This window comes from Lolium rigidum, chromosome 4, assembly GCF_022539505.1.
Source record: "Lolium rigidum isolate FL_2022 chromosome 4, APGP_CSIRO_Lrig_0.1, whole genome shotgun sequence".
NCBI lineage: Eukaryota > Viridiplantae > Streptophyta > Magnoliopsida > Poales > Poaceae > Lolium > Lolium rigidum.
In genome coordinates, this window is record NC_061511.1 from 81,978,565 (window position 1) to 82,001,972 (window position 23,408).

The following is a 23,408-nucleotide window of genomic DNA, read 5'->3' on the forward strand; positions in this document are numbered from 1 at the left end:
TAATTTTTTAATAGAGTACTAAGTATAGAACATTGGGCCCCACACGGGCATTAACTCACCGCACACTGGCTATATCAGCTGCTAGATCACACACCACGCTCACAGTCTGGTCAGACGCCTCGCTCCTCCTCAAACTGCAGGTCACTCGTCGTCATCGTACGTCTTCTTCTCTCGCGAGGTTCTAACTACTCCAGGGCGCGAGACGCACGTACGTCATGGAAGTGCTCTCCATGGGCGGCGCTAATTCCTGGCCGGCGTCCGTTGCCGCGGCGGTGCTCGTCGCTGCCGTCGTCTCTGGCGCCCTGCGCTGGGCCAAGAAGTGGCGGTCGGCAAACGGCACGACGAGAGCGCGGCTCCCCGGCGGCTCGCTAGGATGGCCGATCATCGGCGAGACGCTGGCCTTCATCTCCGCCGCCTACTCGCCCCGCCCCGAGTCCTTCGTCGAGAAGCGCCGCCTCCTGTGAGTACAGCAGTCGGCAGCTAGCGTCCCTCGCGCTCCACATGTATGTAACTCTTTTGTCTGTCTGTCGTAATTCCCGAGACAAATAATTATGCTGCAGGTACGGGAAGGTGTTCAAGTCGCACCTGTGGGGGTCGCCGGCGGTGGTGAGCAGCGACGCGGAGGTGAGCCGCGCGGTGCTGCAGGCGGACGCGTCGTCGTTCGTGCCGTGGTACCCGCGGTCGCTGATGGAGCTTATGGGGACGTCGTCCATCCTCGTGCTCGGCGGCGGCCTCCAGCGACGGGTGCACGGCCTCTCCGGCGCCTTCTTCAAGTCGCCGCAGCTCAAGGCGCGGCTCACGGCCGGCATGCAGCGCCGCGTCGCCGAGGCCATGGACGGGTGGCGTCGCCGTTGCCGCGGAGAGGGCGGCGGCGCCGTCGTGGTGCGCGTCCAGGACGAGGCCAAGTCGGTACGTTACTTACACGTCATGCACTCACGTCGTCACGCGTCCGCCAATGTAGCTTCGACCATTGATACACTGCGTGTAGATCGATCGCGCCTCTTTCGCCCGCGGTACGTGACGACGTTGAAGTGCCGCCAATGCGTGCGCACGTGCGTCGAGGGTTGGGGCTTCGGAAGTGTGTGATCAAGGTCGCGATCCATGGGTTGTTGGCCGTACGTGTGGTGTGGATGTGGTGCTTTCATCCTCTGAACACGTGTGCACTCTGACCACGAGTTCTTCGTGTGTCCGATCTTACCAAGTTCGGATCGAGTATTTTCTCTGTAAAATCAAAAGTTTAAACTCATGGAAAGGGTTATGGAAGACCCCCTCACACATCAAGGCTGAACATGCATATAGAAAGATCTTAGACGTGAGATCGTGAAAGGCCACAATTACTTCAGATTTAATAGTGTCATCGTAAGATAGTCGATCATTGGCTACTAGCTACATTCAGGGCTCGCATGGTCTCACGAGAAAATATCAGGTGGAAACCAAGTTAAAATGAAAAATCTATGGAATTCACGTTTAGACATTTTAAGTAATTTTCTAAAAATGTGTGTTATGTTAAAAGGTGATGGTCAGCATTCATTAAAAATTTGTAGTTTTGTAAACTCTAACCACTTTTGTGGTTTTTCCCTCTTCTATTTTAATACATGCAAGGCTCTTGCATGGTTCTAAAAAAAATTTGTAGTTCAAATTAATAGTATTCATTTAGGAGGTAAGGAAAAAAAGAGAGCATGAATTTGTTTTTTCACGCCTCGTAAATGAATTTTTTTAATCTGAACTTAAAAATTCACATGTTAGCACTATGATGCTATCTTTTTGTAATTTTTATATACCTTAGGACGCAATTTTCGCTTAATTTTCACCCTTTTCTACAGTTTTTTTTGCTTGATATTTATTCCTGGTCTCACAAGCCCATGCACATAATCCTTCTAAAATTTCAAATGTCAAGAAGATTGTCACTAATACCGTGGTTTTGGCCCTCTCTTATTTTATTTTGTAGCATATTGTTTAATTTATTTGGACCCCTTCTTCCAATACTAGCTCTACAGTTAAATACATTTTGTTGGTGTATCCATATATTACTAATGGTCTAAGATGCAACTTTGATTGTTAGTTGGATAGGATATATGTATGCTAATATTTTTTAGAAGGAAAACAGAGCAGTCTCGTATGAAAGGTCTAGAGATATTGTTTTTTAACACAATAAATATTTTTTTTTCATTTGAACCACAATAATAATCCACATTGATAGTAAAATTTTGATAATATTTAATAGTAGGCTTTCTAGATGTTTTCGGAAGTGGCTTAATTAGTTTTTGTTGTGATACATGCTTCTCAGATTGTGTTTGAAACCCTAGTAAGGGCGCTCATAGGATTAGAGCCAGGTCAGGATATGCAATTCCTCAAGCAACAGTTCCATGAATTCATTGCCGGCTTGATATCCATTCCCATTAAGCTCCCAGGGTCTCAGCTCTACAGATCCATCAAGGTAATACACTCGCTCTCAATTCATATATGTAAACTTGCACCTCATGTTGTAGAGGCCGGTGTGAGTCAGGTCTTTTTTATATTTAAAAACATCCAAATATATAGATGAACAGTGGCCCTTTGTTTTTGTTTTTGGTTTTTTTTGCGAAATACAATAAAATCATAGACTCTCACACATACATTAAAATCACCCATATATATGAATGCACGCACACATTTTTTTTGTTAAGAAGGATGAAAATTAAACACATGTCATGCATAGGTGATTAATAAAGCTCATTAAATAGGTAACGGATAAAGAGGGGAAATATTGTGTGATTGATGAAGCTCATTTAGTGTGTAGCTAAACAACTAAACATAAAACTATATAAATATGGGCAAAATGATCAAACAAGATTAACTATACAGGTTAAGAAACGAGCTAGATTGCAAAGCAAAAATACCTTCTAAAGGAATAAAATATTAATTGCGCCTATAATTTTACCCCCTAACGTCATGATTACTCTATCACCATGAATGATTTTTTGGTAGTAATGGCATGTTTGTATTTTGTGCATATATGTGGGATTATATATGTATATATATATCCAGGCTAAGAAAAGGATGGCGAAGTTGATCCAAAAGATCATCCAAGAGAAGAGGGAGAACGGGGTCTATGAGGCTCCACACGACATGATTGACGTGTTGATGAACAATGGAAGTGATGAGCTCACCGATGAGCTGATCTCCGACAATATGATTGACTTCATGATACCCGCAGAGGACTCCGTGCCGGTGCTCATAACACTTGCTGTCAAGTACCTCAGCGAGTGCCCCTTAGCTCTAGAACAACTAGAGGTATGTGTTCCATATAAGAGCATCTCTTGATGTTATGTGGAAACAAGTGAAAATATTAAAAAAACACTGCACACAAATTGGCATTCACCTATTAATTATTGTAAACACTCATGGAAGCACACATGTAAGCAATGGTTGATTCACCTAGACATCGACACAAAAACATTATCAGAGACATGCCAATGTTAAGATATATTGGATCATGACCTCAACGGTTTGTATTGTTTTATTTGATAAATATGGGGTCATTATAAACTGACAATCTAAAATATTGATGATGCCGTCCATGGAGTAGGTTGTTTGTTGCATTTGCCCTTGTGTGTGCATGCCAGCGAACAATATTGATCATATAACTAGAAAAGAAAAACAGATCATCCGATGGAGACATCCACCTAACAGAGTAATAGTACACAGCTAAATTGACCTAATATTGTTTAGTAAAGAAAATCTGGGCTATATGCATTTGAACTCATGTGTTGTATGCATGGAGCTTAGTCTTTATGATGGACTCACTTAAATTATAAGAATGTTCCCTGGTTCCAGTTACTATGCGTTTGAACTATCTGTAAACAATATACTCCGGTTCAAAATAATTGCTCAAAAGTGGATTTATCTTGAACCGGAGGGAGTGGAGTACTAAATATTGTACCTACGCGTTTATTTGGTGTCCATGCACGCAGGAGGAAAACATGGAGCTCAAGAGGAGGAAATCTGACATGGGCGAAACCCTGCAGTGGACAGACTACATGTCACTCGCGTTCACGCAGCATGTAAGCACATCTCTCTGGGTCTGGTTGTTATGGGACGAACAATATATATTACAGCCTATGTCCGTGGATGAACTGACGCAGGTGATCACGGAGACACTGCGGATTGGTAACATCATAAACGGGATCATGCGCAAGGCAGTGAAGGACGTGGAGGTGAAGGGGGAGCTCCTCATTCCCAAGGGGTGGTGTGTCTTCCTCTACTTCCGATCTGTCCACCTTGACGGCCACGTCTACGATGACCCCTATGCCTTCAATCCATGGAGGTGGAAGGTAATCCATTTACATTACATGCATACACAAACTGACCAGACATACATGCATGTATGGGTGTTAATTAAGGTGGCATACCCAAATATGTACTGTATGTATGACCAAGTGGAACCTTGAGTTTTCTAGAGGCTGTGATGTGCTCATCTATTAATGCACGATTGGTGAAGATCTATTATGTGCATCCCTGATTTGCTCATCTATTAATGCACGATTGGTGAAGATCTAATATTTGCATCAACTATCCTTATAGGGAAGGGACATCATGGCCGGCAGCAGCTACTTCACTCCCTTCGGTGGAGGGCAGAGGCTATGCCCAGGGGTCGACCTGGCCAGGCTTGAAGCTTCCATCTTTCTGCATCACCTCGTAACCAGCTTCAGGTATGCAAATGTGCTCTTAATAGCCTAAAAATATGCTGCCTTCGTTACTTACTTGCACGATGCAGCTGGGTGGCAGATGAGGACACCGTCGTCAACTTCCCCACGGTGCGGCTCAAGCGAGGAATGCCCATCAAAATCACGCCCAAGACATAGGAACTGCTACTCCAGACACCAGCATCAGGATTTCAGAATCTAGTTTCGTTTGTGTAAGATTGTATTATATATGTCTCACAATTGATACAAAACTGTTTGGGGTACAAGGGATATAAATAGTAGAGCCAACCGACTAAGCCTAAAACCCTAGCTTGCGTTACAAGTCTAGCTTAACCGAAACATATAATCTAACATCCCCCGCAGTGTCAACGTGGGGTTCAATCACGTTGAGACTGAAACGAATGTCATGAAACGGCTGTGTTGGCAGTCCCTTGGTAAAGATGTCGGCGAATTGCGCTGTAGTGGGAACATGAAGAACTCGAACTTGGCCCAAAGCAACTTTCTCCCTGACGAAGTGAATATCTATCTCAATATGCTTTGTCCGCCGATGCTGAACTGGATTGCTGGACATGTAAACCGCTGAAATATTATCACAATAAACAATAGTGGCCTGCTGGATGGGACGATGAAGTTCAGCCAACAACTGCCGTAGCCAAACTGTCTCAGCAACTGCATGTGCAACAGCTCGATACTCAGCTTCTGCAGACGAGCGTGAAACCGTAACCTGTCGCTTAGAAGACCATGAAAGCAAATTGTTACCCATAAAAACACAGTATCCGGACGTGGACCGACGAGTGTCGGGGCATCCAGCCCAGTCCGCATCAGAGTATGCTGTCAAACTGGTAGGTGAAGTGGTGTTTATGTGAAGGCCATAATCTAATGTTCCTTTTAGATATCTAAGAGTGCGTTTCATGTGATTGTAGTGAGGAACTCGTGGATCATGCATATATAGGCAGACTTGTTGGACAGAATAAGATATTTCTGGGCGTGTTAGAGTAAGGTATTGTAGTGCACCCGCAATGCTACGGTAGAGAGTTGGGTCTGAGAATGGTTCGCCATCAGCAGATAGTTTGGCGCTAGTGTCAACAGGTGTACGAGCAGGCTGACAGTCAATCATGCCTGCGCGGTTGAGAAGATCTAGAATGTACTGACGTTGGGAAAGAAAAGACCATTAGAGTCACGTGTAACAGTGATGCCAAGAAAATGATGAAGCACACCAAGATCAGTCATAGAGAATTCAGAGTTAAGCAGTGTAATAATATGATCAAGAAAAGTCTTAGTGGAAGCAGTGAGAATGATATCATCAACATAAAGAAGAAGATAAGTTGTGTGTGTGGAAGTGTGATAGACAAAAAGAGAGGTGTCGGTGAGAGAGGGAGTGAAACCGATTGTTTGAATGTAAGTTGAAAAACGTTGGAACCAAGCCCTAGGGGCTTGTTTGAGACCATAAAGAGATTTTTGAAGGAGACAAACATGATCGGGAGCGAGAGGAGTCTTCGAAGCCTAAAGGTTGTTGACAATAAACAGTTTCTTGGAGAGCACCATGAAGAAAGACATTTTTGACATCGAGTTGGTGAATGGGCCAAGAAGAGGAAGTGGCGATGCTAAGAACAAGTGCGAATAGTGCTAGGCTTGACAACAGGAGAGAAGGTCTCGTCGTAGTCGATGCCGTGCTGCTGAGAGAAACCACGACAAACCCAGCGAGCCTTGTAGCGAGAGAGAGTTCCGTCGGAGAGAAATTTTTAGCGGAAAACCCATTTGCCGGAAACAATATTTGCACCGACAGGGCGAGGAACAAGGCGCCATGTATCATTGTGAATGAGAGCAGAAAACTCATCACGCATAACGGCAGCCCAGTTAGGATCGAGAAGAGCACTTTTGTAGGTTTTAGGGATGGGGGAGATCGGAGAAGTGGTGGCATGAAGATTGTGACGCGGCCCTTTTGGAACGTGAAATCCCGTTTTGGCCCGAGTGCGCATTGTGTGAGCATTTGTGGGAGCTTGGGTAGGAACAGCATGGGGTGGTAGAGGTGGAGTGGGATGAACAACGACGTCAGGCGCAGCGGATGAGTCAGACATCGAAGATGGTGGAATAGGTGGAGAAGGAGCGGCGGGGGAGATGGGTGTATCGGGTGGAGCTGCGGACGCGGCAGAGGAAGCAGCCGACCCCGCTGTCGCGGCAGTGGAGTCGGCTGAAGGGTCGGCCGCGGCAGGCGAGGAGGGCACTGGGGTGGCGGTAGGAGCGGTGTAGTGGTGAGGAAACCGAGCGGGGTGAGCTATGGGATGATGTAGGGTAGGCGATGGGTCAATGGGAGTTTGAGAGGGTGTCCGTGTGGAGAAAGGGAAGATATGCTCTGAGAAAGTAACGTGCCAAGAGATGTGGACGCGGCCGGAGACGAGATCCAGGCAGCGATAACCCTTGTGTTCATCAGAGTATCCTAGAATGACACAGGGAATGGAGCGAGGTGATAGTTTGTTGGTGGAGATGGCGGCAGTGTTTGGAAAACAAAGACAGCCAAAGACGCGAAGTTCAGAGTAGTTGGGATGACTAAGGTAAAGAGAGTAGAATGGTGTAGAGTTTGTGTTGGACTTGTGAGGCCGGATGTTAAGTAAGTAGGTGGCTGTGCGTAAGGCTTCGGCCCAGAATTTTGGTGGCATTGAGGAGTGGATTAAAAGGGTGCGAATGATGTCGTTTATTGTGCGAAGCGAGCGTTCTGCCTTGCCGTTTTGAGGTGAAGTGTATGGGCATGAAAATCGGAGAAGAATGCCATGTTGAAGAAAGAAGTTTCGGTTTTGAAAGTTATCAAATTCTTTGCCGTTGTCACATTGGATAAATTTAATGGGAAGAAAGAAGTGTGTGGCGACATATTTGTGAAAGTTTAGGAAAATGGTGTGTACGTCTGATTTGTTGCGTAAAGGAAAAGTCCGGACAAAGTGTGTGAAATCGTCTAGAAACGACTAGATAATATTTAAAGCCGAGAGACACTAGTATGGGGAGATGTCCATAAAATAAATCGCAGTGCAAAAGTTCAAAAGGAAAGGTACTAACAGTAGTAGAGGAACTAAAGGGCAAGCGAACATGTTTTCCTTGCTGACAAGAGGGACACATGGAGGTATTATGACTATCCTTATTACAATTTATTGAAAATTCGCTAAGTATAGAAGACAAGGTGAGCGTTGTGGGGGTGGCCGAGACGGTGATGCCTGAGGTCGACGGACGCCGCCATGGAGGTGGGTGGGTCGTGGGTGGCGGCGCCATGGAGAGTGTAGAGGTCGCCGGAGCTATTGAACCGAGCGATCTCCGCTTTGGTCTGGTAGTCCTTCACAGATAAACCAAACGGATCAAATTCCATAGAAACAAGATTGTCACGGGTGAACTGACGAACAGAAATTTTTGATTAGCGCGGGTGCAATAAGGACATCACATAGGAGGAGTTGTTTGGTGGGTGTAGGTATGGTGGTTTGGCCGGTGCAATATATAGGTATAGTAGTGCCGTTTCCTAGGACTATGGATGAAAGTGGTGTGGTGGAAAAATTTGACAGCATATTACTAGAAGCAGACATGTGACTAGAAGCACCGGAATCGAAAATCCAGTCCATGTCGAGTTTCCCGGGCAGCGAAGTTGTTCATGGCCTGTAAGAACGCAGATTGGTCCCGGCTCGGTGAAGTAGCGGAGGTCGGTTGATGCAGCGGGGCGGTTGGAGCGAGCGGCATGAGGACGAAGCGAAGGCCGAAACATCGCGGGGGTGCCGATATGGCATGTATGGCATCCCCCGTCGTAGTAGGCCGGGGCGGCGTGGTAGGCGTTCGGCGGGGCGCGCTGGCCGAGGAGTCCAGGGAACCGAGTGTGGGGGCGAAGACCCGGCGCCCGAGCACCCGTGTAAGCTAGAGGAGCGCCGATCGGAGAGGGGGCCGCCAGTGAGCATGGACCAAGCCTCGAACCATGCCGGTCCGGGGATCATGAGGAGGGCGCCGGGTAGGCGGCGCGGCAGTGTGCTCGGCGCAGGCGTCGGTACCGCCGGTGGCGGGCGCCAAGCGGGAGGAGCGAGCGGGCCGGCGCGCGGGCGTCGAGGCGGCCGGTGGAGTGGCAGCATCGCGGCGGCCGGTCACGCCCGGATTCTTGCCCTTGTAGTTGGGGCCGGGACGCCGCCGGGGAGGAGGCTGCCCGGCCGAGGCTAGAAACGGTACCGGGGGTCCTCGCCGCGCGCGGTGGGCTGGCTCGTCGGGCTCCGCCGGTGCGAGTAGGCGGCGAGGGCGGCCGGGTGGAGGCGGCGAAGACGTGAGGCCGCGCCTCCCGCCGTGTGAGGTCATCATCGGCGTTCGTGCAGCGAGGACCGGATCTCCTTGAAGGAAGGGCGAGGCTGCATGAAGGGAATCATGGCCGCTTGAGTCTTGAACCGGTCGCGCGAGCCCTTGGAGAAGGATGTTGATAAGGCGGCGATCGGGCATAGGATCGCCTAGTTCGCGGAGCTCATCCGCCATCGTCGCGGATGCGGCGACGGTAGACGCTGAGCGAGGAGTCCCCTCGAGGGGTGTTGCGGATCGCGGAGTGGAGGTTATTGATCCGGGCGTCGGCGTTGTCCTGGAAGAGCCGGCGCGGGGACGCCCGGCAGGGCGGCGGCGGTGGCGGCCTCACGGAAAACGAGATTGAAAATCTCCGTGGACACGCGTGTGTAGATCCATTGGATGATGGCGAGATCATCCGTGATCCAGCGAACGTCGTCGGGACGAGGGCGGCGTCGGCGGCGATGTGGTGACGGAGGTTGCGGCGCCGAGGTGAACCTCAAAGAGGTGGCGCCAATGGAATGGTAGTAGTTGTGTTGGGCAAGATCTAAAGTAATAGGTATGAAGGGGGTGACATCGGCTATGGTGTCCGTGTAGGAGAGAGGAGTAGCCGTGGGAGGGGTAGAAGAGGCCGAGGCCTCGCGGCGGCGGCGGCCTTGGCGTGCTGGTCGAAGTAACCGGCGCGGCGGCGGCGGCTTAGGCGGCGGCGCCATAGGTCAGGATCGATTAGTCTGATACCATGTAAGATTGTATTATGTCTCACAATTGATACAAAACTGTTTGGGGTACAAGGGATATAAATAGTAGAGCCAACCGACTAAACCTAAAACCCTAGCTTGCGTTACAAGTCTAGCTTAACCGAAACATATAAGCCTAGAACTAGGAATACCTATCTGTTATGCCCACATGTATATTTTCACTGAAGGTGAGGTGGAACATGTACAGAGATATCAAAGTCTCCAATAGCTTCAGCGCTCGTGTTAAAGATCAAAGGTTTGACGTTCGTGTTCGCAGTATTATTTGCTGCTTGTTCGATCAGTCTTTCCTTGCAGTGTAGCTCTCCTTGTTTCTACTTTTGGAGTAGAACTGTGGTTCTACGGTGAAACCATGCACCGAGCCCCATCAGAAGAACACCACCACAAGTAAAAGATTACAAAGGTTCTAGCTCATGTGAAATGAGCACAAGAGAGAAACACCAGGTCCTAGGTTTAGATTTTTACAGATGGAGTTATACGAGGGCGAACACTGAGATCATAATACTCGGATATCGGCACACGCACAGACTGAAAATAACCAACTAGGATTTACAATGGTTGCTGAAGTGAAGGAAGGTACAAGTGAAGAAATTAGGATAGCATACATCAGCATACACCTTTGACCGCAGCACAGAAATCGATCAGGTTCGATCTGCCGAAAGAGCGCACAAGGGACTACTCATGTCCTCCTCCCGAGTCACCCCCGCGTGGTGGCCGGGGGGAACTCTACCCCGCCGTCACTGCCTCCCCCCTCTCCCCCTCCCCTCCATCACCGCCGCTAGGGTGCGTGTTCTGAAAAAGGCCGCCCGGCGGCGGTGGGGATTCTTCGTCATCTCGCGCGAGGAGGTTGGGCGTGGGTCGTCTTCCTCGAACCGGAGCGCGGCCCTTTCATCGGGGACCTCGATGGCGGCGCCTAGCCTTGGCTCGGGGACGCCATGACGGACGACGAGGTGGTGGAGTGCCCTGTCGGCGGCGGAGGGAGGGGTGGGGGCGGGCTGCAAGGGGAAACCCTAGGTCCCCTTCTCCCCGCCTCTCGGTGGTCGGCGGTGGAGGGCTGGCTTTCGGCTGCGGCGGTGCCCAGGCGTGTGCGTTGTCTTCGGACTACGCAATCTGTTTGGTGTCTCCGGCGGCAACCATGGCCAGCCTGGGATGGTCGTCGGTGTGAGGGCCCGACATGAATAAAGGAGGCGGTCCTAGGGTCTCTCTTGAGCGAAGATGAAGACCTGCCGAAGGCCTGCCCTTCATGATCTGGCCGATGTGTGGAGTTTCGGAAGGCGCCGACGAATGTAACAGTGTTTCTATTGCCTAGAGTTTGCTAGATCAGTGGTATTCGATCGTGGGCGTCCATGCTTTTATTCCGACCGTTTGCTTTTGAAGGGTGCTACGCGAAGCTCTTTTCTGTGTTGACACCAAGTACAGCTGATCCATGGTGAAGTAAGAAGAAGAGAAATATCATGAAGGCTGAATTTGGAGGACTAGCTAACGGAGGTTCAAGTCTTTGCACGATTGAGGGGCTTGCTTGGTATTTCGTACTTCGCAAGTGATATAAAAGTGAAAGCGGTAACACATGTGAAGTTCAGAATCTTACCTTTCAGAGTGAAAACCTAAGGTCTGGCCTTAACTGGTTATGTCGGGTAATGTCCTTATTGAAGGCATTGTTTTGATAGCGAAGACTATCTTCAGGATGAAAACCTAAAATCTTTGATCAGGTGACAACGACGCTGGTACACTGTGTCCTTCTCGGAGACGTTGGTTTTGAAAAGTCTGAATTTCAGGTGTTATCTTGGCGGTGGATGTATTACTATTGCTAGAGCTAGGTGTTATCTTGGCGGTGGATATATTACTATTGCTAGAGCTAGAATACTGTAGCTAGACTTTTATTTCTTAGTTTTATTTTTTGGTTATAGGTTATTAGGACATTACGTTGTTGCAGAGGCTAAATATAATTGATATCTTCTGATAATAATATATTCCCTTTATCGGAAAAGCATACACCTTTGAAGAAAATCATAGTTACCAGGCCCATCCAAGAAAGCTTGCAGTCAAACACACCCTAAGGACTAAGACATCACATGAGATTACAGAAACTGTAACGCAGTAGTGCGATGCGGTAGTGCCCAGGCACCAAAAAGGCCAGAGCAACACGCAGGCACAACTGGAAGTTTGTACAATTTTGCAGCCTACCCCAAGGGTTAAATATCTAATCTAAACTATATGCATGATTGGTAAGCATTGTTACAACTTAGAGCACACGCAACTTGGCATTCTATGCACAAAGAGAATAGGAATACAACAACATAGATCCACAACATACACTCTTAACCTATAAAAAACAGCAGGCTTTGCCATCTATGATCTATGAACTCTGTTAACTATAAGTAAATTAAGGATTGGAAATATCATTGCCCTTCAGAACTCCACTATCTAATCATAAACCAAGCAGTCGATAAATAAACTCTACAAACAAGCCACATAAACCTTATGATACTGTTCTTCCATAGCAAATGGAGGCTAAGTAGAGATTTTTTGCCCATTTCTCCTGCAAGAACATTAATCAATAGTCAGCCAAGAACGGGTAACACACAGATGTCAGAAAAGGGGGAGAGAATAAATCACCTTCACATGCTGGCTGGGGAAAGCGGATGTTCTTAGGGTTTCCTGTGTTTCATCAGCAGGTTTTTTTCTAGGGATGCTCAAGATAAGCGCTGTCTGGTCCCATGTAGCAGCAGTTGCAGTGATGCGATAACCATTATCCCAACGCCGATGGACTCCCTCACTTGGATACAAGAAGTCAAGCTCCACAACCTGCAACAGAAAATGTTAAAAACACAGGCACTGAACTGGGTTCTTGTAATTTTCAGCATATGCATCATTGCACACTCGATTTTGTTGAAATTAAGCAATGGAACTAAATATTCCCTAAAATCCCACACTTATTATGTATTGGAGGGAGTAGAAGGAATGAATATGCATACCTGATCTATGAAGCCAGCATTCCGTGACATGACTACTGCCCATCGGGTTCCTGCAGTGGCCATAGCTGTGACGTAAAAACCCTCCTTCCACTTCTTGTTTATCCACTTGAAGGGAAACGAGTCGCTTACTTTGTAGGATTGCTGAGCGTATTGTGTTCCTGGAGGCTCAAAGTCAGTTGCAATCCTTAAAAATATGCAAGCGCAACAACAAAGATACTGAGAACCTCCAACTTTAAAAGCTTGTGGTTTGCTGTTCCAGAAAAAAAATTTGAAGTTTGACTAATATTAATGAAGTCTATTAAATATCATCGCAAGTCATTTTTTGTAACTAACATCTGTTAATGCTTATAATAACAGTAATGATGAACATCTCTGAGAAATCACAGTACCAGGGCACACCGTGACCAGAGTCCTGGTAATGCCAGTGAAATCATAGTTATTAAAGCAGGACGGGTGATCCAACCAGTGAATCGGCAACCCGACAAGTGAATCAAGACAACACAATGCAAGTCCAAGATAACCCCCCATTAAGAAACGCCAACTCGACATGAAACAAACCACCCGAATCCCGACCTTATCCAACAATTAAGTGATCCCTGGCAAGTATCTACTTGTAGTCACATAGAATAGCATGTTCAAGCAAGCCAATACCCCCTGCTCCCCTGCGACCTTGGCGCGGGCTGGACATGCACGTCTCGAAGACGGAGCTGGATGCCTTCGCGGTCTCCACCACCTTGGTGATCGGGAACGGGGAATCCGCCCTCTTCTGGGAGGACAGATGGCTGGACGGCAAAGCCATGAAGGAGGTGGCGCCTGAGGTGTATGCACACCAAAGCGCCAGAGAAAGGCGCGTACGGTCCGCCAAGCCCTGGTTGACCGCACTTGGATCGCTGATATGGTAGGGGCACCGAGCGCTCTGGCACTATGGCAGTATGTGCAGCTGTGGAGCCGGCTCCGGGATACCCAACTTTCGGCTGATCCGGACAGGATGGTTTGGCGTTGGACGACGGATGGCCAGTACTCTTCCGGTTCTTGCTATGACGCCCTCTTTCAAGGGGCGATCATCGCAGGCTTCTGGAAGCTGAACTGGAAGTCCTGGGTGCCGCCAAGGGTGAAGTTCTTCTTGTGGCTGGCCTGTCTTGACAGATGTTGGACAGGGGAGAGGCTGGCTAAACGGGGTTGCCGCATACCCCCAGCTGCCCGCTCTGCGACCAGTCCACTGAGACCATGCGCCACCTACTCACAGGCTGCTCGTTCTCCAGGATGGTTTGGTTTGAGGTCCTGTCGTGGATTCGATCCACTTCAGGCCCTCCCACGGCTGAGGGCGACTTCGCGGAGTGGTGGTCGCTGGTGGTGCGGACCACCCCTCGCCAGTTGCGCAAAGGCACTTCGTCGATTATCATGCTTATGGCATGGTGGATATGGAAACACCGGAACGCGGCGGTCTTTGACAACGCACAGCCTTCGGTGACATCCCTATTCAACGACATCGTGGCGGAGGCGCGGCAATGGGCGGACGCGGGAGCCCGGGGTGTGCGCCTTTTGCTCCCCTAGACTAGTTTTTTTTTCTTTTCTTGGGTCGAGTTGTACGGCGTGGTGCTCGTCCGTTCTCAGGCTTGTACATAAAACCTTCTTATCTATCAATGCATCGAAACGCAAGGCTTTTGCGTTTTCGCGAAGAAAAAAAATACCCCCTGCTAATTTGATGTCTAGCTTGCTATCCCTACCAAGACTGCTCCAACGGAAGGCGGCATGACAATCATGGGGCCTGTATCGGAATGGAAAATGACAATTTCGCAAGAGATTAAGGCTCAGTGCCAGTGGTATTGGGGAACAAGATGGGAACAGGGCTAGAAAAGAAGAACATAGTGGGCCTAGGGAATCGTGACACATACGCGGCAAAGCATGCCAATTAGACCAGGTAAACCCAACACAACACCCTTCTTTCCACATGAAACAAAGGACATATAGCTCATCTAAAACCACTCTATTCAGTGATTTTCACCAAAAAGACACCAGGTTCATCCGGTTTTTTACATTCTAACTGCGTGGATGATTCATAAAGGAAACAAGACTGGTAATCTCTGGATTTGATTAACTGCCGCTCCAGTCCGGTTTTAATAACGATGGAAGTAAGTAACGTTCTTGAGCAGGCATGACAATGCTATTACCTCTAGACATGACCACAAGAGAACTGCCGTTGGTTGCACCTGCTAACGCAGTGATATAGAAGTTTTTCTCCCACTGCTCCATTATCCATTCCTAAGGGCGGCAAAGGCAAACATAGAGAAATCAATTGCTCCATTGATATGCTACAGTGGAAACTCAAGAGCATGGAAGATCTACAATGCAAAAGTCGGCTAGCGTGACTACTTACCTTGTGAAGAAAATATGGAGAAAGTTCATATACTTGGCAATTAAAGCCAGTGCCAGCATCCATTATTAGAGCCCACAGATTTGAACACGAGGCAACTGAGCTTATAAACAAGCCATCTTCATTTCCTTTTGAAATGTGTTGTGCTAACCTACCATCTGCAACATTATAGTGGTACCTGTACAAGGAAATGTGGTTATAATGAAAATATTTGTTCCCAACTAAACCTTGATTGCCTCTATAGGATTCATACCTCTGCTTCATAGGCCGCCGTGCATTATATACACTAACCCATTGTGTTGCAGGCATTCCCATCCTGATCTTCTTCTTGGGTTGGTCATCATCCTCTTCCTCCATCATGAGGCGACCTCTTTTCTGACCAACTTGGTGTATAAGCTGGTAGAAATTCAACAAACTATTAGTCTGCTAGGTTATGTTACACGGCTGAGTAATACAGAGTCCCATTCCCCCAATGAGCACTACCCTATGCCTTCCTAGCAGTTCCGGCAAAAACATTGGCTAGGAACAATCTAATGTTACATGGTTTCAGCATCTGGGCATGGCCATAAGTCACAACACCTTGTGAGTTAATGAGAAGCAACAATGGCAAAGAAATACAGTACCTTCTGAGCACCATCAGTGTTGATTGGTCTGATGTCTGGATTTGGGCCAACAATGCCATCAAAAAGAGAGATGCACTTTGCATAATTTGGTTCTTCATCAAACTTTAAGTTCACAACATACTCAAGAAACTGTCGGAAAGGTTGCGGACAAAAGCCACACAAAGATTCTGGAGAGGTAGCCATCTTTTTCTTGCAGACAAGGAAACCTTTATTTTCTCCCTAGAATTATTACACAAAAGTCTCAATTAAGGAAACGAACTGAAATGCAAAATGACAATTTCACACTCCAACAAAACTTCACCTGGTATCCTTGCCAAGGAAGACGGCCACGCAGAAGAAAAACAAGTGTGTAGGCAAGGGACTCAAGGTCATCTCTCCTGCTTCCAGTTCTTCCCAAGTGAGCATGCACACTAGCATACCGGACGGTTCCTCTATTAGGAAGAACAAGTCAAAGTATGACAAGAGAATGTCAGTGTACTGACTAATAAGAAAACTAAGTGCTTTAGGGCTTAGTATTTCTCTTGCAAACCTGAAGATATCAGGCCGCTGATCATACTCAACTAGCTCTCCTGTACCAGTATCTTTCCATTTAGTGGCTGCGGGAGAAAGTAATGTCAAGCCAAGAGAGACAACATATAAAGTTAACACCCCACTGGGACCAGTAGGGACTGAGATGTCCTTATCAAGAGATTGTGGAATGAAATTACCTAACCCAAGGTCAACAAGAAAAAGCTTCTTCTCTTGCCGTGTGCCTGGGGGTCCAAGCAGAAAGTTCTCAGGTTTTACATCACCATGGACATACCTACATAAACAAGAGTTGTTATCCCATGTTTTCATATGAAAATGAAAATAAGAAAACTAAGATCCATTGCCATGTAATTATGTAAAATACCCTTTTGAGTGCATCTTCTCCAGTATGGAAATGGCTTCTATAGCAATACAAGCAACCATTTCAACAGACATTCTGTAGCACAAAGACAAAACTCAAATTAACTGGGCAAGCCATAGATGTACATTAAGAATACATAGATAGAATAATAAATAGATACTTACGAGTGGGAATTATTATTCCATACATCCCACAGACTTGGTCCCAACATGTCCATAATCTGCATTTATATTAGGTTGCATTAGAAACAAGCATCCTGTTTTTTAGGTCATGGGTGCCATCAAGTTTGCAATAGTAAAAGGTTAAAAGATGTTGGAAACATCTTGGCTCTAATAAAATCGATTTTTTTTGGAACATCTTGGCTCTAAAATAACTAAAAGTTGGTTATAAAGAAAAGAATCAAATTTCCACGCTTACCTGAAAAAATAGTAGTGGCTGCACTAAACAGTAATAATGTTTCAAACACAGGGCTGGGCTTAAAAAGATAGGCTGAGAATCCCAAATCCTATTTGTATGATTCATAATAATTCAAATAAAATATGGTTTTGACCATTTCTGAATAAAATATTATATTATATGTTACTTTTTCCCATCAGCCTGGGGGCTGGGCCTGCCAGCAGATTGAAGGCTCAAGTGCTGTTAAGCAAGTGTGGTCGTCTGCAACCAGACTGTCGATAGAATTTGATTTTTTGTGAACTTTGTAAGTAATTAAACACACACATTAAACACTTCTCGCAAAAATTACTAAAATTCCTTGTGTTTAATCTTCTGAGTCATTTAAAGAACTTTATTACATAGACCCACCAGCATACCAAAAGGAGGACAGCAAGTTTCACACTTCGTACGTCTACAGTACAGAGTATGCTCCAGGGGAAAACAACTTTCATCATTGGTCTCATCAGTCACAGGGCAGATCACCCATGAGAGACAACCAAGGATAATCTATGTGTTTTACTGACGAATACAAAAAGTTCACTGTACTGGTAATCTTTTACGGAGTACCTGCTAATGTCATTACTGTAAGTACCTGTTACTTAGAGGCAGAACCTAGAACTGAAAATTAAGCGACCTAGCAAGCGCTGCACGAGCGACAGAGGAACAGAGGGAGAGCACTATGCTAAAACCAGAAACATTCTACAAACTGTATATGCACTTACAAAAGGGGGGCAAAGAGACATGCTCCATTACCATGATATAATACTCTGCTTGCTTCCCTTTGTAGTGTACTCTTGGCACACCATGAATCCCGCTAAGAGTGCTGCCAGGTGGATGTTTTACAGAAACAAAGTTTAACAAGCATTCTACAAATGCCAGTTGCAATGACAATGTGTAAAGAAAAACAAGGCCAGAATATTAATTGTACAAATGTAAAACAAGTTGCAGAAGCAAGAAAATTTTGAACGCTTACTTGTAAACTTGCCACTCATAAGGAGCTCCATAATTGCAGCCTTTGCTTGTTCGGTGTTCAAATTTTATTGCAACCTGATAGAAAGAAAACAAGAATATAAAGCAAACTATAATAGCCTCAATTAATAAAATACAAAAAAGTCATCCAGAGAAAACAAATTGACCTCAAAAGCATTTGCACCAGGTGTCCTCTCACTAAGACTAGGAGTCGAAATACGGCGACCAACATATACTTGCCCAAATCCTCCTTTTCCAAGCTTTCTGTCGAGTTTGTAGGTAGGTGAATTGCCAATCTGGATCTGTTCAACTCAATGAAAAATCATATGAGTCACGCGGTCAATAAAACAGCATATATGGCTCGCATGCAGCCAGGGGCAACACACCATCTTGAAACCTAGATATTCCTACTACCATTACTGCTAGGACTGCATACAACACAACGTCAGGAACATATAGGGTGCACTAGCACCTTAAGGTGTAGTAGTGAACCAGGTTGCTGAAAAATACATCTTAAGGTCGTGATTTGTTTTAATAAAAAAAACAGGACAGACAATATGCACATCTACCATTTCCTAAAATTTTACAATTAAATGCTTTTCACGGCTTAAGAAACAAAAAAATGCAAATCATACTACGAACTGTACCAGATGCAAATGCTTAGTGGATAGCATCACACCGGTGCTATTCATAGTCGGTCTTTGTGATTTTCTTTTCTTGAGCTGTGATTCAGATTTGGATGTGAAATTTTAAGACCAGGTAGGCGTATGTTGTGTCAACGTTGTACAAGAAACTCGGACCATTTCATCATTGTTAAATATGCTAATCAATCATCCAGTACATTAGTAAACCTTATGTTCTTAGTGCAACCTACATGCCCCTCACAATGTCAAAGAGATGGTAGGCCTTCATAAACACGTACATGCAAAAAGATCTAACATCCAAGTCTAAAAGGAGTCAGGTTCAAGATTCAAATAATTCAGTACTCTTCCACAGCAGGATGAACAAAGGCTTATCCCACGCCACGAGAAAAAAACACCAATAACTTTTATCTGCACAAAGTGTCGACTGGGGCTGTTACCTACTATAATTTTTTCATAAGGTCACAAATTCGAAAGGTTATAATAGGGGCATATGTTTGCAGCGTCATTGTAAATACATCAATCATCATTTTATAAGTAGCATTGACGGCTATAAAGTTCTAGGGTAATCTGCATCTGATTTTCTAAATTTCATTATATAATACAATGGAAAATCCTTAACCCCTTTCATCGCATGTAATTTAACCAAAATGGGTACCAATACTACAGATAAAACATGAAAAAACAACATATTAAACTTCGTAGCATGCAGGCATTTGAATGTGTATTCTGCAAATGTCACAAATGGATGGTCTGAAAAACATATATCGCCAATACCACTAGTCTACCGGAGTTGCTAATGTTGGGATTCGCCCATGGATCGATTACATGAAACTAGACGAACACACGAACGCGCAAAAACTCGTGGCCAGGGGCACGTATCGTGCCCTCCTGTTTTCTGTTTGTTCCCCTCAAATCTTGTGTTACGAAACGCAGCCTTGATGTGTATATTTACACGTCCAAGGCAACCGACCTAAGTAGCGCTAATCGCCAAATCTTCCTAGACAACCTAACGACTCCACGAACTAAGTCCCTATACAATACAGCTAAGAGTCCTACCCGAACTAGTATAAGACAAAACTTACACACGTTTTGCCTTCTAAGGAAACATACCTAACTAACCTGCTCGTACTAGACACTGATTTGGAAAGATTATACAACAATATCTCCCTAATCTTGACTCTTGGTCTTCCGTGCTTCTCCGATCTTGACTCCTTTACATATATGCGTCTTGTCTAGGCCTCGCTCCACGACAAGTTTAATTGGCTCTCCCCAATTTTAACTTGGCGAACTTACGGACCAACTCAAGCATGATTCGGACAACCCAGCCACGCTAGCAACTGTGAACACACCATCCACCCTAGCACAATACATGCCGACTACCTCGTGGACTACACCACACTCCAGCCTCATATAGAGACAGGTCCTCATTAAAGAGACTCCCCTTCACTGGTTTACCGCCCCCTTCACACTTGGCATTGATCCTCTCGTCGAGACACGTAGACGACTTGGTTGAGGCACGCTGACGGCTATCTGCCATCCTGTTTTTTTGTGTCTTCGTCCATAGTGATACACCTCACCTGTCCCTCAACCTCCACACGCTTCAACTGCAATGGATCCTCACAGAGACGAGCACTTGGACACAACGGCGACTCACGGACTCGACGTGCCAACTTGCACGACCATGACTCCTTGACTTTTAACTTCCCGGACGACGATCTTGACGAGACTCCCGTATTGCACCTCGGCACCATCTCTCCCGTCAACAATCATCCACCTCCTCCACGACATCCAGCCCACCGTCCTCCGCCTTGTCGCTCCACCGAGCGACGATCGCCCGCCCCGAGGCGCTAGTACGGATCGCCTCCCCAGGGCAAGCGTAGCTTCAAATCTTCGACCTCGCTTTGATACCAATTGTTGGGATTCGCCCACGGATCGGTTACATGAAACTAGACGAACACACGAACGCGCAAAAACTCGTGGCCAGGGGCACGTATCGTGCCCTCCTGTTTTCTGTTTATTCCCCTCAAATCTTGTGTTACAAAACGCAGCCTTGATGTGTATATATACACGTCCAAGGCAACCGACCTAAGTAACGCTAATCCTACTCATGCTGGAACTCCCGCCAAATCTTCCTAGACAACCTAACGACTCCACGTACTAAGTCCCTATACAATACAGCTAAAGAGTCCTACCCGAACTAGTATAAGACTAAAAACTTACACACGTTTTGCCTTCTAAGGAAACATACCTAACTAACCTGCTCATACTAGACACTGATTTGGAAAGATTATCCAACAGCTAATACTCACATGAAAAGTAAAGGTTATTTGACATTTTGGTGATGTTCCACCATTCTTCTTAATTAAACGCCATGGGGTCCTCCCCATCGGCTATCATTTTTAGCAGACTAAGGCGTAGCCTAGTGGTGGGGAGAGGCTGATGCCTTCCCACCCACGCGAGTTCTCTTACTCGTAATTCCGGCGATGTTGCACCATTCTTCTTAATTAAGCGTCATGGGCTCCTCCCCATCGGCCATCATTTTTTTCCGTTTCAAAAAAAATATGACATTATGTACAACAAATGGCGCACACACGCACAGATTCAAACGTGAACACAGAATCAGCACTGGAGAAGGTCTCATGTTACCAAGTCATAAGAAGAATTTGCAACTCAGGATCCTCGAACGTTCTGGAGAAAGGAACAGTACACACGTGCACATCATACTTCGACCAATGGCATATCATGGGAGCGATTTGGGATTTAATATCATGGGAGTGTTTTGGAAGTTAATTGTATAGATCATAAACAAACATTTCGACCAACCTACACTGTGTCATTCCCACATTTCACTTCCAAAATTTACAAATGTGTGTAAGACACTGCCTGTTGCATTAATCAGCTACTATGGTTCTACAACAGCTACAGTAAAATACTTAAACTGCTGTGCCTATTTCTGTTACATTGAAGGAGCGCAAATTTTCTTCCTGTGTGCCCCTCAAAAGCATGAAGATAAGTTGGGAATAAAGACACATGCACTCTGCAACCCGCCCATGACACCAACAGAACTTCTCAGACAGCATGCTCATATCACATCTTCATACCGGCAGATCCTACATTTCAATGTATCACCCATGCCGCCCCGGACTGGAGAACAACCCAAATCCACGTCTACGCTACTAGCACACAACCTAGAGTCCTGTACTCCTGTACCAGACATCTCCACCCCCCCAGCCCCTCGATACCCCGCCGCCATGCCACAAAGCATATTTCAACCAACCTGTGTCATTCCCACATTTCACTTTCCAAATTTACAAATGTCTGTAAGGCACTGCCTGTTGCATTAATCAGCTACTATGGTTCCACAACAGCTACAGTAAAAATACTTAAAACTCCTGCGCCTATTTCTGGTACATTAAAGAAGCGCAAATTTTCTTCCTGTGTGCCCGTCAAAAACATGAACATAAGTTGGGAATAAAGACACATCTGCACCCCGTCCATAACACCAACAGAACTTGTCAGACAGCATGCTCATATCACGTTTTCACACCGGCAGATCCTACATTTCAGTGTATCACCCATGCCGCCCCAGACTGGAGAACAACCTAAATCCATGTCTACGCGCAGCCTAGAGTCCTATACTCCTATACCAGACATCTCCACCCCCAGCCCCTGGATACCCCGCGGCCGTGCCAGATTTCTGCACTCCTAAGCACGAATCGCTCAATCGCGCACCGGACCGCACGATTACGGCTCACAATCACGCGGAAGAAGCCTAAACACCGCGCAATTTCGAAACAGGCGAGAGGTGCTTGCGTAATCGAGGAGATCCTCACCGTCTCGGGGAGCGGCGCGGAGGTCCCGTCGTCGCCCGGGGGAGCGTCGGCCTTGTCCTCGCTCCGGCCGACGCTTTCGCCGTCGTCCATCCCTGCCCCCACACGCAGCTCTGAATCTCCGGCGTCCGCTGCTGCTGCTGCAGTGGTGGCAGCGGCGGGTGTCCTCCTCGCGCCTCGGCGCGGACAGGGGTGTGGCTGGGGGTTGTCCTCGTGAGGAGGTGGCGGTGGCGGTGGCGGTGGAGGAGGCGGTGTGGTCGGCGACGGGGAGGGGAGCCGGGGAGGAATGGGAGAGAACTGAGAAGAGAACAAACTGGAAAGCGAGAGGAGAGAGGGGATGGAAACTTCTGGACTGGTGGTATCTCGTGCGATCCCTCTCGACTCCCCTAGTATCTCGTGTGCCGCAAACGGAGAGTTGGACTGCAAACCTTCTTGTGTGCAATACGCATTGTGTGTTTTCCGTTTATCATCTTCACTTCTTCTAATCCAAATTAGTTGCCACGGTTTTGTGTGGAATTACTACATATAGGAGAGGTCCACACATCACCATGAATTAACTGAAATGGAAAAGGAGGGATACTCGTGGAGATGATACTCGCAGAAGAGGAGGGAGAAGTACGTCTTCCAGGCGTGATAGTTGGCTTCACTGTGGGAGAGCTTGATGGGAATGTGGTCGAAGATGGGGGCATCGCGGAGGTGGGCTGGGTTAGGGGTGGAGGAATCGGAATCAAAGGAGGCGAAGGGCTTGCTGGAGTTGGAGATGGAGGACATGGCGGCGCGGATAGAAGGAAGAAGGAGCGGCGGCGGCTAGGGGGAGAAGAGGCGGCGGCCGGCTAGGGTTAGGTTTAGGAACGATGTAATGCTGATACCATGTAGAATAGGATGCAACTCACGATGTATTGATCGGGTGTATATGCACGTGTATATATAGGTACAGGGATAGGC

General features: G+C 46.8%; 2 protein-coding genes across 3 annotated transcripts; one reads left to right on the plus strand and one right to left on the minus strand.

The window, feature by feature from the left end:
• Positions 1-215: 215 nt before the first annotated feature.
• On the plus strand, positions 216-9,943 carry LOC124647299 (cytochrome P450 90D2-like). Its single transcript, XM_047187262.1, has 9 exons — positions 216-460; positions 561-909; positions 2,288-2,437; positions 3,028-3,273; positions 3,954-4,043; positions 4,125-4,313; positions 4,564-4,691; positions 4,757-4,897; positions 9,842-9,943. Exons 1-8 carry the CDS (start codon positions 216-218, stop codon positions 4,842-4,844), a joined length of 1,485 nt encoding a protein of 494 aa, XP_047043218.1. The 3' UTR covers positions 4,845-4,897; positions 9,842-9,943.
• A 1,817-nt stretch (positions 9,944-11,760) lies between these two features.
• Positions 11,761-22,620, minus strand: LOC124649120 (casein kinase 1-like protein HD16). Of its 2 annotated transcripts, XM_047188794.1 has the most exons (17): positions 22,467-22,620; positions 18,157-18,291; positions 17,994-18,067; positions 17,774-17,843; positions 16,750-16,805; positions 16,589-16,660; positions 16,404-16,498; positions 16,226-16,292; positions 15,998-16,127; positions 15,697-15,915; positions 15,327-15,469; positions 15,077-15,251; positions 14,871-14,961; positions 12,700-12,857; positions 12,341-12,529; positions 12,167-12,263; positions 11,761-12,134 (listed from the first exon to the last, which is right to left on the minus strand). In XM_047188794.1, exons 1-16 carry the CDS (start codon positions 22,554-22,556, stop codon positions 12,204-12,206), a joined length of 1,824 nt encoding a protein of 607 aa, XP_047044750.1. In that variant the 5' UTR covers positions 22,557-22,620; the 3' UTR covers positions 11,761-12,134; positions 12,167-12,203. The 2 variants fall into 2 exon arrangements, with proteins under 2 accessions (XP_047044750.1, XP_047044748.1); XM_047188792.1 differs by having other exon boundaries at positions 11,761-12,263; positions 22,467-22,619.
• Between the last annotated feature and the right edge of the window lie 788 nt (positions 22,621-23,408).